Source organism: Pterocles gutturalis, unplaced genomic scaffold, assembly GCF_000699245.1.
Source record: "Pterocles gutturalis isolate BGI_N339 unplaced genomic scaffold, ASM69924v1 scaffold34535, whole genome shotgun sequence".
NCBI lineage: Eukaryota > Metazoa > Chordata > Aves > Pterocliformes > Pteroclidae > Pterocles > Pterocles gutturalis.
In genome coordinates this window covers 19,716-34,785 of record NW_010144509.1, presented here as the reverse complement: position 1 = coordinate 34,785, position 15,070 = coordinate 19,716, and the positions used below count along the sequence as shown (strand labels likewise).

The window sequence follows — 15,070 nt, the reverse complement described above, 5'->3', positions numbered from 1 at the left end:
AGTGTGAAGGAGCAGTGCTGTGATGTTTTTGCTCACAGTGAGATGGAGGCCTGTAGAAAAACCACTCTGACTTTTTAGCAGCTTCCTAGAGCACAGCATTTCCCAAAATTTCTTAATGGCTTCAAGTCTCTGCTTTCCTCTGACTTTATGCCCTATTCCCCAGGGAAAAAGCAACTCTTGCAACTCCTAGCAGTCAACACCAACTTTTCCTCCCAAACCGGAGTCTTTCCGCCACTGCTTCATCCCCTCGTTGCCCCAAGCCTCCACAGACAGTTTTCTGCTGGCTGAAGGTCCACATTCTCACGCACTTTCCTTCCAACAAACCTCCAACCCAGAAATACCCATTCCCTGACCCCTTTCTAGAAATTGCTGCTAATAATTATGCCGGGTGTCCCTGCTTGGGCAGCTTAAATGAGAGCATCTTGAAAGTCTCCTGGGAAATGTTCCACTTTGAGACTACAAAACCTTCATGAAAAGAAAGTGCAAGCAATTACAAAACTACCAACAAAATAATCACAAATGTGTGATACAGGAAGTTTTCACAGACAGTCAAGTTGTGACACAAGGTGAGTCATTCTCCCCAGTCAACAAACAACACAGTTTTAAGGTGGAAGGTTAGGAGAGAACCCTTTCTTGTAGTACACAAGAGCTTCAAATGAGAGTCCCAGTATTATTAAGGTTAATGTGTATGCTCTTGCCCTTTTTGGACTTTCTCCTAAGACTTTCACATGAAAGGCTCAATAACTGACTTTCAAGCAAATAGCCAAAGGTTTCTTTGCATATCAGAGCTGCAAATATAACTGTCTCTCTGAATTTTCAGGCAGATATATATATAAATGTGAATAGTGCTCTACTCTGCTCTTATTATAAAAACTTACGGAGGTGGTTCCTCACCAATAGATCTGTGGATGTTCTCACCAAAGGCCATCATAGATACAAACAATTACATGGCTTCAGAGATGCAGGAGAAGAATACATAGAAGAGTTTCCTTTAGGAATTACTAAGTACGCGAGCTACGTCAGGAGGTTGCCCGTCATTAAAATTGTCAATTGCTGAGAGAGCATTAGATGGGAAAACAACCAATATGCTCTCCCTGTTCTTACTCTTTCATTGGGCTCTGCTTATGGTCACGGCAAAAGACCAAATACCAAGGCTGGACAGCCCCTTGGTCTGAGCCAGTATGGTTGTTCTCTTCTGACACCCATAAAAACATAAAGAAACCATAGCAGCATGATCACATGCAACAAACTTATTTATTAAGAAAAATAAATGTTATTTTTTCCCTAAGTAATGAAGATGCAACAAACATAGTCATATTTTGGTAGCCTTTTAGTAGGGGTCCAGGCCAGAAAGTCAAAATCATTACCTTGTAATTAAGGATTACAATGCCTCGTGCAGTCCTAGATATCTTGTTCTTGTCTCTTACAGGTCACAGAAGTTAAAGGACTTGCTACACACATCCTTGTGGGAAGTGTTACCTGTGAAACAAAAGACCTGTTTGCAGCACGGCCTCAGGTGGTTGCAGTAGACATTAATGACCTTGGCACAATAAAGCTGAACCTTGAAATCACCTGGTAGTAAGTAGAGCTGTCTGGTTTGTCACTGTGTCAAGCAGTTGTAAAAATTCAACCCAAGAGGAAATGTCCATGTGGTCTCTCCTCTCCTTTGAGAGCTTTGTACACCGTGAGGGTGGTGGCAAATCTAGCATTGTCTGTTGTAGATGTAGTGCTTAGGGACATGCTTTAGCGGTGGACTCGGCAGTGTTAGGTTTATGGTTGGACTCCATGATTTTAAGTGTCTTTTCCAACCTAAATGATTCTATGATTCTATCTGCATTGGTCAGCATACGTAAGCTGATGGTGTTAGGATTCAAACCCAGTTCTCATGGCACTTTAATAAAAGTGGTAATTGTCACTCCCAAAGAAGCACTGATATTTTTAGCTTTTACAGTTATGTGTGGTGTTTCTTGTAATGCAATAAACATGAAGCCAGCAATAACAGCTACTGGTTTCCCTTATAATGCAACAGCTCTATTAATAGTAGAGCACCTTTCTCATTAGTATGTGTGACACTTAGCTCAAATCTGAGAATACTATTCATGTGAGAAAAATAACATCAGATTACACTACATAAATGATTTCTGAGAGTAGAATACTTTTATCAGAACCAAAGACCACACTTCTGAGCCCACTGTCTAATTAACAACACTTTCTTTTAAACACTTCTGTTAAAAAACTTGCTACCTCTGGGTTTTTATGTGCTAACAAACCACCTTTTCAAAAATCCTTTCCATGGACCTGAAATTCCTTCTTGCTCAGCCTAACAACCTTTTTTTTTTTTCTGCTTGTGTGTGTCCATAGCCCCTTTGATGTTGAAGACTTGACCCCGTCCACAGGAAATGTGAGCAAGGCATCTGCTCTCCAGAGGAGAATGTCCATGTACAGCCAAGGCACTCCAGAAACGCCAACCTTCAAGGACCACTCATTCTTTGTAAGCTCTGTTTGGTTTCATGTTTGTGTAATGAGAAGCCCTAGAGCAGTTCAAACACTGTAAACGTTTCATTGCTTTACATGTCTAAGCTTTTTTTCCCTGGTTGCAGCAGGTTACCCTTACAAATACTTATAAAGCAAGTGCATTCCTAGCTGCTAATCCTGAAAGAAGGTGATTATGATCCTGGCATCTTTGAAACTATGTGACCAATTATTGCATACCTATTCTTCTTGCCTGATGGCTATAATACTTGAATAATCTTTATGAAATGTGTGTTCATTTTGTGACACTAACAACCATTATAGCACTTGTATTTTTAATGCATCCTATAGTCAAATTTGCCCCTGTACTGAAGATATTCACAGGGTGCTCTTACATTTTGCCTGAATCAAATTCTGAATGCCTAATCAGGACTGTGTATTAAGCTGAATAGGCCATCTGTACAGATATTAATTTTGCAAGTGCTGCATCCCATGCCTGTAATTTTGTACTCTGCTACAAAGCATTCCTTTAACTTGCCCTTCCTCACACCCTGTTTGCTTTAACTGTTGAAGAAATGGCTGCATCCCCTGCAAGACAGGCCAAAGTTGACCATCTTAGATGCTCTGCAAGACACTTTCTTTGACAAGCTTCGACGCAGTCGCTCTTTTAGTGACCTGCCATCACTCAGGCTAACCCCAAAAGCAGGGCTAGAGCTATATGTGAGTCCTGGTTGTTGTTTGGTGAAGGATTTTTTCAGTCCTTGTGTGGCATCTCCATTCCCACGCATGCTTCATGTGTTGCTCTCTGTTGCAACTCACTCATTTTGCTGACTGATTAGAGGGGAGAACATGACTGTGAGCCCATGCTGCTAGCATTAAATAAAAGTTCCTCTTGGTTTCTACAGGGATAATGATCGGAAGCCAACTATCCGTGGGTAGAAAGCAGGGCAGGAATACAATCCAACATGGTATTCTTAAAAATCGCCCGCTACACTGATTGATGTTAGATGTTTGCCTAGTAACATGACTTTAAGATGCTAAAAGCATACCCATGTTGAGGGAAAGAATAAATGAACCTTTGAGTAAAATTATGTTTAAGGAAAAAAGCTGCTAATAGTGCTAGGAAAAAAAAGATGCAAGTTTTGGACACTGTAACCTTATGCACCTTACCAACATGTGAATGCCTACAGTTCTTTCCAGCAAACAGTCAGCAAAATGGTAGTTGTCTTTCATCTGTGCTGTGCATTTCTATGAGTTGGCCACATAACAAAGCAAGATTTGTACGTCAGATAGGCAGGTTGTGACTCCTGTAGTGATTTTTCCTCATAAGTCAGTCAGAGGGATGCACATGTGTATATGCTGTGACCATTTTTTGGGTCTGTAGGCACTGGTTTTGCTTTCTAAATTATCAATGTCCTGTTTGATACACCACTGCAAAAAATCTTCTGTTTCATTTTGTCAGAAACTCACATTGAACAGGACTCCCATGTAACTCATGTTCAATAGTTATTAGAGATATCCATGCCACATGCAGAACATACTTTCAATAGGAAAGAAATCGCATAGTATTATCACCATTAAAATGCCATGACTTTTCAGAAACTTTTGGAGGAAACTGTATTAAATTTTAGAGATTGCTACTTTAGACGTCAGAAAATAAATACAACAGAAATCTGTAACGGGTAGGAAAATACAGACAAGGTGGCTTAAGTATAACCCCCTTAAAAAGAGACATGCTGCAGGAACTAAGAGAAGTGCAGTGGAAATGTTGTCTAAGGGAATCCCGTATGATGAGCAGAATTCAGGTCTCCATTCTGGCACTTGCTTCCTAGAGCTCTCTGCTTACCAGAGAGTTGCTGAGCCCAAGTTTTCCAGCAGTTTTCCTGCCGAAATCAGGAGCCATGCCAGATGAAAGCAGAGGTTGGATTTGAAATATTTGTCCCATCTCTCAAGTCTTGAATGCTGCTTTAATCTTTTTCCTTGCTTTTTTCTTTCTTGGGCACATACTGTATTTTTTTTTTCTCTTTCCAGTGCTACATGCATAACATTTTATCTCTCTATTATCTTTTCAGTCAAATTTGACAGATGACGTCTTTGAAAATGGAACAGCAACCACTGAGAAGCGGCCTCTTTCTTTCACTTTTGGCGACCTGCCTTATGGAGAGCGTGTGCCCCCTACCAATGCAGCAGAGTCCTCTTCTGCTCACATCAGCTCCAGCCCAGACATCACTGCGACCCCCACCCAGCACCGAGCTCTCAAGTCCTCCAAGAGCTCAAGCCTGGACTCCAGCAACAGTGACTCCCGCAGAGACTCTGTTGCCAAGCTGAAGGACCTGCCATCCCAGGGAGAGGGAGTGGTGGTTGAGAACAAGGCAACCCCAAGGGCAGCTCCTGAAGTTGGCCAAAAAACCTCCGATGCTGGGAGCGATCATGTCTTTATAGAAACAAGCGTCCCGGTGTCTCTCCTGCAGGACACGGATGAAGGTTCAGAGCTCAAGCCTGTGGAGCTGGATACCTATGAGGGCAACATCACGAAGCAGCTGGTAAAAAGGCTTACATCAGCAGAAGCACCCATGACCCTGGAGAGGCTGCCGTGTGAGGGATCAATTAGTGGGGAATCAGAGGGATATAAGTCTTATCTCGATGGAAGCATTGAAGAAGCCTTGCAAGGGCTTCTCTTAGCTCTTGAGCCACATAAAGAGCAGTATAAAGAGTTTCAGGACCTGGACCAAGAAGTGATGCATCTGGATGACATCCTAAAAGTGAGTACGTTTTCAGAAAATACTACCCTAAAGAAAATCTGAGTGGGTAGAATCTCCTCCCCTTCCTTGCAAACATCGAAGTAGAGTTTTTGGAGATCAGTAAAATTCCTCAGTAGCTGTAGATTTTCTCCTCCTTGCAGCGTCCTTTCACAGTGCTGCATTTTTAACTTGTCTGCCATGTGCTTACCTTAGCCTTGGATCCTCAAGGAATAGATCTTTTAATCTACTCAAAACCTGGGGGAAAGAGAAAAAGGTGCAATGGCAGAGAGGTCATTAAATTATACCCTTCTCTGAAGAAACCACTTGTGAACCCATTGCTTGTGCCATACTGGAGATCAGATTATAGCCAACCTTCTGCCTTTAAAATCTATGGGTCATATCCTCAGTGGGTGTACTTTAGCATACTACACCTGAACTCCACAGAGCTGTGCAAAACACACCAGCTGAAGATCAGGCCTTGTAGCCATGGCAGCTGAATTTTCTAAATTGCCAAAGGAATTTAGAAGCACAGGTCTCACCGAAGGTCACCATCCCCACATTGCCTAGGCTTTTTCCAAGCCTTTTCCTTTTTCCCCCAGACATTTTTAAAGGGAGAGACATCCTGTCATTACACCTGGATGGTCAGAACATGTTGAAAATTCGAAAAAAGAAAAGGGTTTTGCATGTGTGTTATTAATATGTTTACTGCCAATCACTGTGACTTGTATGTCCCCCATGAACTCATGACTCATTACTTTTCAAAGAGTATTCTATGGGAAATAATAATTTCAAATGCTTCATATTCATATGCAAGTTGGTCTGCCAGTCATTTAAGCCTCATAATTTAAAAACATGGCTGAGGAGGAAGGAGAGAAGCATTTATCCTTCAGCATTATCTTTTTACAAAGAAACTTTGTTAACATCTTTGTTTCCTTTGGTACAATGACTCTATGATTCTCTGATTCTATGATTCTATGGTACTTTCCCAAATTAAGTGCTTTCTTGACAGCCTGAAACCCCTGTTTCATGTGCTATTTCCAAGGAGGTTCAAGCAGGTAAAGCTACCTTTACTATTATTTTTTCAATTTTGTGGCTGCTCTGCAGCTTGTACAAAGAGGTCAACTATCTAAACAGCAGAGGGACAATGGACAATGTTTATTTACACTCCTTTTATCAGAAATTACAAAGGGACAGACATGGATTGGGGGGAAGGAGAGGACAGACGTTTGCAGACAGGATTTCTGCACACTGGAGAAGGGCACCTTTCCCAGGTCTGCTTTACGTCTGCATGCTGCCTATTGATCAGCTTGCAGACCAACACGGCATCGCCAGCAGCTGTGCTGGGCTTCCCATGCAAAAAGGTTGAGCTGGAATCCAGCTGTGGCCGAAGAAATCTCTCTTGGCAATATCAGACGGGCAGAGAAAAGGAGAAGCCCACATGCTGCTTTTTGCTTTTGCCTGAAGAAGCTGCACTACTGGCCCTGAAAGAAATGGTGGCTAAAACCATTGACACTGCAGAGGAAGCGAGATACAGCACCTGCCTGTGTCACAGAGGCGTTGGGAAGGGTGTTTGATCAGCTGATGACTGTATGGTCAGTTTAAGGTGTCAAGCATCGTAAGTGCTAACATATGACCATTATAGCATTAATACTGTGTGCAAATGAACTGGAAGCAAAACTCCAAGCCTCCTCAGCTCTAGAGGAGCTGGTGCTGAGACTGAACTCAGAGGCCAATTCATTTCTTTCTACGAACCGAGACAAAGTCCTGGCTCCTGCCTGGGACTGGAAGATATGGCTTGTGGAGTGGCACTGGTGGCTCCTGGCTGCTTCTGGTCAAATAATGATATAGTGATATCAGTGATATAGCCATTGCACAAACTAATGGGTGTTGCCTCAGCTTACATCTGATCCTGCAAGGTGACGCTGGAAGGAACTCTGTGGACACGTCTGGATGCATCACCACATGGGACTGGGGCCTTTGATACTTCCTACAGCAACAGCAGGGCTTCAGTCACATTTCTTCCCAGCAATGAGACAGGATGGCTTCCCCCCTCTCTAGCACTGTTAATTTCTGAGTTACAATACTGCCTTTCTCTGCCACCTAGGAATCTGATGCCTGTTTGTCTTTTCCTTGATAAGCCATATGGCTTCAAAGGCCACCAAAGTCCTCCACGAACAAATCTGCAGATATAGGACCAAATTTATTCCTGGCTAAGGTCTGTTGGAGTTACATCTGGAATAAATCCAATCGTGCCATTGCATATGTAAAAATTGGTTTCTGTAACTAGAACAGCAATTACAGAATGTGCCTTCCTCTTTCAACTTCCAGTGCGTTAATAGTCATCTCTCCTTTTGGAGGACTCTGAAAGCTGCATCACTTGGATTCAAGATGTAGTTCTTATTTCTATAAAACAGACTGAATTTTGCCTTTGAGGGTTTTCCTTTGGGAAGGAGAGGGGGTAGGATGGGGAGGGGAGGAGGAAAGTAAGTGTTTTTCCAGTTCTTAGGCTTTGTTTGTATATGCTATGAATATGAAGGTTTGAAATTAAACAATAAAATGAAGTTTTAAAAATAAAATGAAGAATTTGAAAGTTTTAAGCTTTATCCTTTTTTTTTTCTTTTCTTTCAGTAGTAGCTAATATCTGGGGTTTTCATTGGTTCGTTCTGCCTTTGCAGTGCAAGCCAGCAGTAAGCCGAAGCAGGTCCTCCAGTTTAAGTCTAACAGTTGAAAGTGCTTTAGAAAGCTTTGATTTCCTGAACACCTCTGACTTTGATGATGAGGATGGTGGTGGTGTGGAGGTTTGTAATGGTGGAGGAGGTGCAGACTCGGTATTTTCAGATACTGAGATTGAGAAGAACAGGTAAGTTGCAGTAACTGCCAGCTGTGCTTATGCCAAACCGATACCCTAGCTCTTTGTCACTAACAGGGGATCCCGGTGCATACATTATTCAAGGAAGACTGACTAATCCTTGATGAGTTTATAGGGTCAGAGAGTTCCCCATGGCTGCTGCATACAAAATCTTTAGCTTCCAGGATAACTTTTTTCCTCTTAAAATATATGCAATCTGTCCTTGAAAGAAGAAGGGTAAATTAAATTAAGCTGACATAATATTGGCAGAGCCTCTTCCTTGACATAGGTTTGGACCTGGCTTTCCTTGGATGTAATTACTAATTCCTTTGTGGTTTTTCCCCCTCCCTTTGTCTTTTCTCTCTAGCCGAATGAGTCTTTGCAGTGGATTAAGCTTGTCAGTAACAATAACACAGGGCCAGATTTAAGCAGCATGGTGTAGGTTTCCTTTGGAATGTAAGAGTGATGACTGGTACTCTGTTCATGGCCCTGCGTGTTACCTGCCCTTCTTTCATCACTTTTGGTCTTTCTGAGGGAAAAAAAAAAAAAAAAAAAAAAAAAAAAGCTGTGGTGTTTTGTGTCATGGTCTGCCATTGTTGTGTAACCTTAAAATGCTGTGTTTCAATCATTAGATCCTAAAAGCATGTTTGCATTCTTGGAGCTGACAGAATGCCCAGCAGGCACATAAGTGGCACTAGAGCTGGGAAAAAAGAAAATAACATGGTTCCCTCGCACCCCACGCTTGCCAACCAGGGAGCTATACTTCGTGCAGCTTATTGTGGCCTGTTTAAAACAGTTTTGAGTACAAACAAGCAACCACCATACAGCTCCCATCATCTCATTGCATATCTTCTTTCCAGAATAAGACTTGGTGGGAAGATAAAGTTGGAAAAATGTGTTGCTTGCTAAACTATCACTCTGAGCTCGGTTCAGTCTGCGTTGATTTAAGGATCAGGCTTTAACCAGGCACTTTAGCATAAATTTAATTTTAAGCAGCAAAAATTTAAGTTAGTTATAAGCTAACTTAGAAGTCATCTAAAATCTTTAAGCTAAAGTTAAAATTTTATTTTTTCCTTTCTGGCTCATCCCTGGACAGCGTAGGTTCCTGCTTCCATTTTGAGATGTGTAAGTGTGTGACTCAGTGTAAAGACTGCAAGTGTTGAAACTTCTGAACTTGCATCCAAATAAATTTGCAATCTGGGGACCGACCTTGGGATTCGCATTTAAACATAGGGAGGACCATTTGTACAACAAGACAATGTTGGAAATAATGATTTAAAACACAGTGAGACTAGCTTTACGCTCTTACAGAAACAATTGGCAAAGTAAGCTGTAGACACTGTGCCTAAAACAGCATATGAAAACATCATGTCTCTTACTCCAGCAGTGGCTTTCCTTTCCTTCTGCATTAAATGTGGCAGCAGGAGGACACTGAAAGCACAGAGCTGTTCTTAGCAGCTCGGTGCTTGGGATGGCACAAATTGTCACGGTGCTTCATCCAGAGCAGTTGGGGAGATGATTCACCAGCAGATGGGCGAAACCTCTCACCACCAAGCGACAGTATCTGGGGGTTGAGAAGGCTTGCTGGTGGGGGCATCACATCGCTCCAGGCAAACCAGTCAGTGGAGGGAGACCTGTCTCCTTGGTGGGAATGGCCCTTGGGCACCCAGCCGGGGCAGCACTGCTCCTTGGTGATATGATGTCTTCATCGCGGGGTTTCTGGCTGCTTTCAGCTCTTCTGCCATGCTTGTTGCTTGTCACCCTGAGTGAGCGTGTGTGTGTGTCTGCCGCGGCGGTGGTCAGCCCTGCACTGACCTCCCTCATCCCTCCCCAGTTACAGGACAGAGCACCCCGAAGCCAGAGGCCACCTCAGCGAAGCTCTCACTGAGGACACGGGCGTGGGCACCAGCGTGGCCGGCAGCCCTCTGCCCCTCACCACGGGGAACGACAGCCTCGATATAACCATAGTTAAGCACTTGCAGTATTGCACGCAGCTCATTCAGGTACCAGGCCCAGCTCATTTGGGGCATATCCTTTAAAATTTTTCCTGCAGGCACCGGTGTGCCCGAAACGTGGGGTACGAGCAGGGCGGCAAGGTCAGTGCTGCTCCTGGGAGGCCAGGACAGCCGCCATGCTGGGGCAGGAAGGTGACACCCTTCACCCGCAGTGGGAAAAGCCTCCATCGTGTCCATCCTGGCCCATCTTGGAGCAGACCTGACGTGCAAACAACGGGGCACTGTGCAGGTGCCGCCCAGCAGGATGGACAGGCAGAGCAGCAGACGACGGGGTAGCCCCTGCTCTGGGTTAGAAACATCCACTGCCTTCGCTGGGAGGTCCTCAGCAACAGTGGTCCCTGGTTAAGGTAGCCCATGTCTTCAGAGGTAAAACAAAAGCCCATGGCCCCGCTGTTTAACCAAGACACAGACAAGGCTGCAGTGTTCAAAAGCAAAAAATTAATTTCTGCATGTGAGGTGGAGAGATCATCTGCAACAGACGCAGAGAATGCAGCACATGACAGCCCCTTTGGGACATCAGCGTTGCCTGTTTGTGCTCGTGACTAACTAGCACTGCCTTTCACAGGAGTTTTTTCGAAGCTCAAGCACAGAAAATGTGATTTTACACTTCCAGCAAGCAAGGGCATCAGGTTTTCCTGATGAAGTAAAACATTGCAAACATCATCTTTGCAATTATTTAACTCTTCCATCTTAGATAGGATTAGATTCCCTCTGAAACAATGCAGAGTGATCCTGACTCCAGCACCCTTAGTGCTGAGCTGGACATTCTGCTGACTCACAAGTAGGAGAACAAAGGAGGATTTTGGCTGAAATACAAGAGTACACAGTAAGTATGCAGTTGTGGGAGGCAAGCTTGAACTCTGTCCACACACTGAGAAGGTTTGAGATGAACAATATTAACATGGACTGCTGAAAAAAATGTGGATGTCAGCAGCAGGGAATAGTAGGGAGGGGAAAGCACCAAATTATTAAAGGCGCCTGGGTAGTTGATCAGAGCTGAAACAGAGTGGGGAAAGGGCAACCCGTGGTCTGCCTCCAGGCAGGTATACCTTGGAAGTCCATGGCTATGTTATGCAAAAATCAGACTAATATTCTTTTCTAGCTTTAAGGCTTATGATGATAGATTCCTTTAGCTTCACAGAGTGTATAAATCAGAAATTACTTACGCAAGTAGCTGCTTGGATACTCAAGTGCCTGGATCTTGATATAGATTTTAAAGGTAAAAGCAACAATGCATATCAACCAGGACCATAAAATATCACTGGACAAAAAACTTTTGAAGCTAAGGAGATCCCATGGTTCTAGGCAATTAATTTGCCATTGCACTTCTTCAGGTGCCAACTGTTTTAAAGGGTTTTTTTGTTGTTGTTGTTGTTCAATGACTCCTTTTCCTCCCTTCCCATTTGTCTTCACCAGCAAATTGTGTTCTCCAGTAAAACACCGTTTGTGGCAAGAGACCTCCTGGATAAGCTGTCCAGGCAGATCCTTGTAATGGAGAATATTGCAGAGATCAGCACTGAGAACCTGGGAAACATCACCTCCCTTACTGATGGTAAGAGACAAGTTAGGGGGTTTGCTTCTGAAAAGGGTTTGCTTGGGCACGCTTGCCTGATGAATAATCACTGTGCAGAGCTCACCATCACTGCAGGAGATGTCACCATAGTAAGGGCCAGCTCACAGTTACCAGCAGATGCAGCAGTCAACGCAGCAGGTCAGGGACCTTATTTGATCCTCAGCTCTGGTATCCAGAAACAAGCAGGTGAGAAGAGAAAGGACTTCTTATCCTGCTTGATGTGCGTAAGAGGGACAGAGTTCATTGCTGTGGTGGGGTGGAGATGCTGCCACCTCTGAAGAGCCAAATTCTTCCTCCACCTCTCTTTCCTGATGAAAGGCAGGATCTGCCTTTTACTATCAGAGGCGTAATGCATCTTCTTGAACATTTTGCCCATTTTACTTTTATTCATCTCTATGGAGAATTGTTTAGTTATTTCTCTTTGTGGTGGGTTAACCTTGTCTGGATGCCAGGTGCCCACCGGGCCCCTCTATCACTCCCCCTTCAGCAAAGTAAAGGGGGAGAATAAGATGAAAAACTTGTGGGTCAAGATAAAAGCAGTTTAATTAAAGCAGAGGCCAAGGCCATGCACAGGAACAAAAGGAAAACAAAGATGTTATTCTCTGCAAGCTAGGTCCGGCCACTCCCTGGGAAAGCAGAGCTTCAGTGTGTGTAGCAGCTACTCCTGGAGACAAATGTAGTAATGACTGCCCCCTCTTAAATATGTTATTTGCAGAGGTGCTAATTGGCTCAGCCCTGGCCTGGGGTGGGTCCAGCCTGAAGCTGGGGAAACTTCCAGTAGTTTCTCACAGGGGCTAGATCGGTGGTACTCCTTCCCCCACTTCCCCCTCCCTCCCCCTGGCTACTAAACCTTGGAGCCGGGGGTGGGGGTGAACCCTTAGCAGTCACTTACAGGAGCCACCACTGCAGCCCCTCCCTTGATGCCAGAGCAGACTGGGAGCTGGGGGAACTCTCAGCAGTTACTTACAGGGGCCATCACTGCAGCCCCTGGTTTGCTGCCAGCAGAGCTGGAGTCTGGGGAAACCTTTAGCAGCTACTTACAGGAGCCATTCCTGTGACCCCTCCCTGCTACCAGACAAACCCACCACACAAAACCATAACACTCTTGTTGTTGCATCTATTTTAATACCTTGGAAGAGTTTGACAAACATTTAATTACTCTCCCTTGTGAACACTCTGGCAGGATGAGTAAACACACCACGATGTATTTACTTTGTTTATCAGAAAATTGATTGAGGCAAAACTGAGTGACTTAGCCAAGGTCACGGAGCAGTGCTGGGACAGGAGCCAGTCTTGTGCAGACCATTTGCACTATTCCTGCAGTGTTTCATTGTATTTAAAAGGATGAGACATCAGTGCCCAAAACTGGAACAGGAGCAAATTTTCTCACATCCTACCATGGGAAGTGGAAAAAAACGTGTTACAAACTTGGGGTGAGCACATGATCATGCTCTGTGAAGGTAATGGCACAGGGTGACGCACCAAACAGTCACTGTCCATTAGTGGGCTGGGGTGAGATTTCCTCCACTCTTACTGTCTTCTCTTCTGGAAGCTGATGTTTCTAGCACGGCTTTGTTTCATTATTCATTTTGTCTTCTCCACCAGCAATTCCTGAATTCCACAAGAAGCTGTCACTGCTGGCCTTCTGGATGAAGTGTACTGGCCCTTCAGGAGTGTATCACACATCGGCAGACAAGATGATGAAGCAGCTGGATATCAATTTTGCCACCACTGTGAATGAAGAGTGTCCAGGACTTGCAGAAACAGGTACCAACTGCTGCAAAAAAAATTGTGTCAGTCATCAAAATGGAGAACAGATGTGTACTGGGCTTTAGTCAACCTTCATTGCTTTGTTTTCCAACCCCATGGAGGTCTGTTTGGCCATGGCTCCAAGATCTCATCTGAAAACTAATGCTATAACTCTTGAAACAGTTTTGGCCCCAAATAATCAGTTCAGAATAGGATAAAAAGGTGAATCAGAATCAGATTAGGAGAAAAAGGTTATATTCTTCATCAGAAAAGAAAATATTGTTTTAAGGTTTGTGAGATAATCATAAAGTAATTCCATTCCCAAATACAGGTTTGTAAGTGATTTGCTCAAGTAGGAATTCTCTCACTTTATTTTATGTATCTGTATAATGTCCATGCCCCATTACAGTTTACTGGGATGGAATTAATATGCACCCAAGTGAGTCTGTATGAATATAGGTTCCTATTTGGATTGAGATATACCACACTGACTAGCTCTCCCTGGGCTAGAATGGGGCTGTAGGGTGACTTGCTCAGATGTGGGCACCTGCATTGCAGATGCCTACCCAGGGCAGTGTTTTGCTTCCTGCTCTGTGTTACAGCTCTCACAGACAGTGCCTCAAATGAGCTTCCTGCATGCCACATGCTCATGGAGGAACGTAAAAACAAGAAAAGCCAAGCTGCTTCTGTGCACATCTCCCCTATTTCAGTGGCATTGCAGAGATGAAACTGGCTGTGCATGCGGATATGTGTTTAGTGATTCAGGATACTATTTGGGTAGAAAGGATGCTGTATTGGATAGGAAGCTGCACTAGCCGCCCATAATCTGACAGAGGTTCATCCTTATAAAGATATCCTCTGGTGATGACAGCTAGACAGAGAGAAAGTCTACCTAGCTTCTAACCTAACCACAGCTGAAGTTAAAAATGTTGGGAACTATCTGGCTTTGCAAACAGAGTTCTCTCTTTCTGGCTTTGAAGTGGACTGTGGCGTTTTGCCAGCAGCTTTTGCTCTCACTAACGTATCCCTTTGTCCATGGCTGCCTGCAGTCTTCAGGATCCTGGTGTCTCAGATCCTGGACCGGACAGAGCCCGTCCTCTACTCCAGCATGTCCTCTGAGATCATTACTGTCTTTCAGTATTACAACTATTTTGCCAGCCACAGTGTTAATGACCTTGGAAGCTATCTGCTGCAGCTCGCAAAAGAAGGTAGGGTATATAAATTCTGGTGGCTAATGGGGGAGTACATCAGTGTCCTTCTGAGCTCAGCACAAAACAGTTCAGCTCTGAGGCTGATTTTACAATAGAAGGGGGAAAGGAGACAAAGAAGGGCCTTGAATACTAAGTATGAATGCACTTGAACAGTTGTACCTATCAAAGGAAAGCAGCTGATGCCAATAGACCCTCAGTCATTTCTGTTTCCATATTTGAATGGGAAAAAACTGTTGAAAAAGTTAGTTTTTAGGAAATGGCTGATGGTGGTGGGCTGGGCCCAAAGACTGGGAAGTTTTCTGTGCCCACAGCTTGGATGATGTTCCAGTCTTTCACCATTCTTTATGGAGAGACCTTCTGAAGTGCTGAGCTCTCCTCAAGGGCCAAGGGATCACAGCACCTCACTGTTTGGCAGGATCTGCCACCGAGAGCTAAAGAGAGAAGCAGATGCTTCACAGAGA

The 15,070-nt window shown here is 44.1% G+C and overlaps 1 protein-coding gene across 3 annotated transcripts in view; it reads left to right on the top strand.

Moving 5' to 3' along the window:
• The window catches only part of FAM65B (family with sequence similarity 65, member B), a 36,981-nt gene that overhangs the window by 13,719 nt on the left and 8,192 nt on the right, over nucleotides 1-15,070 (top strand). The window contains exons 10-18 of one of the 3 annotated variants that reach the window (XM_010085125.1): nucleotides 1,430-1,578; nucleotides 2,362-2,491; nucleotides 3,046-3,192; nucleotides 4,545-5,234; nucleotides 7,889-8,073; nucleotides 9,896-10,064; nucleotides 11,493-11,628; nucleotides 13,255-13,416; nucleotides 14,448-14,606. In XM_010085125.1, the coding sequence (XP_010083427.1) occupies nucleotides 1,430-1,578; nucleotides 2,362-2,491; nucleotides 3,046-3,192; nucleotides 4,545-5,234; nucleotides 7,889-8,073; nucleotides 9,896-10,064; nucleotides 11,493-11,628; nucleotides 13,255-13,416; nucleotides 14,448-14,606 (1,927 nt within the window). Of the gene's footprint in view, nucleotides 1-1,429; nucleotides 1,579-2,361; nucleotides 2,492-3,045; nucleotides 3,193-4,544; nucleotides 5,235-7,888; nucleotides 8,074-8,428; nucleotides 8,504-9,895; nucleotides 10,065-11,492; nucleotides 11,629-13,254; nucleotides 13,417-14,447; nucleotides 14,607-15,070 lie in introns of those variants that run through there. The other 2 variants (XM_010085126.1, XM_010085127.1) reach the window with 2 other exon arrangements.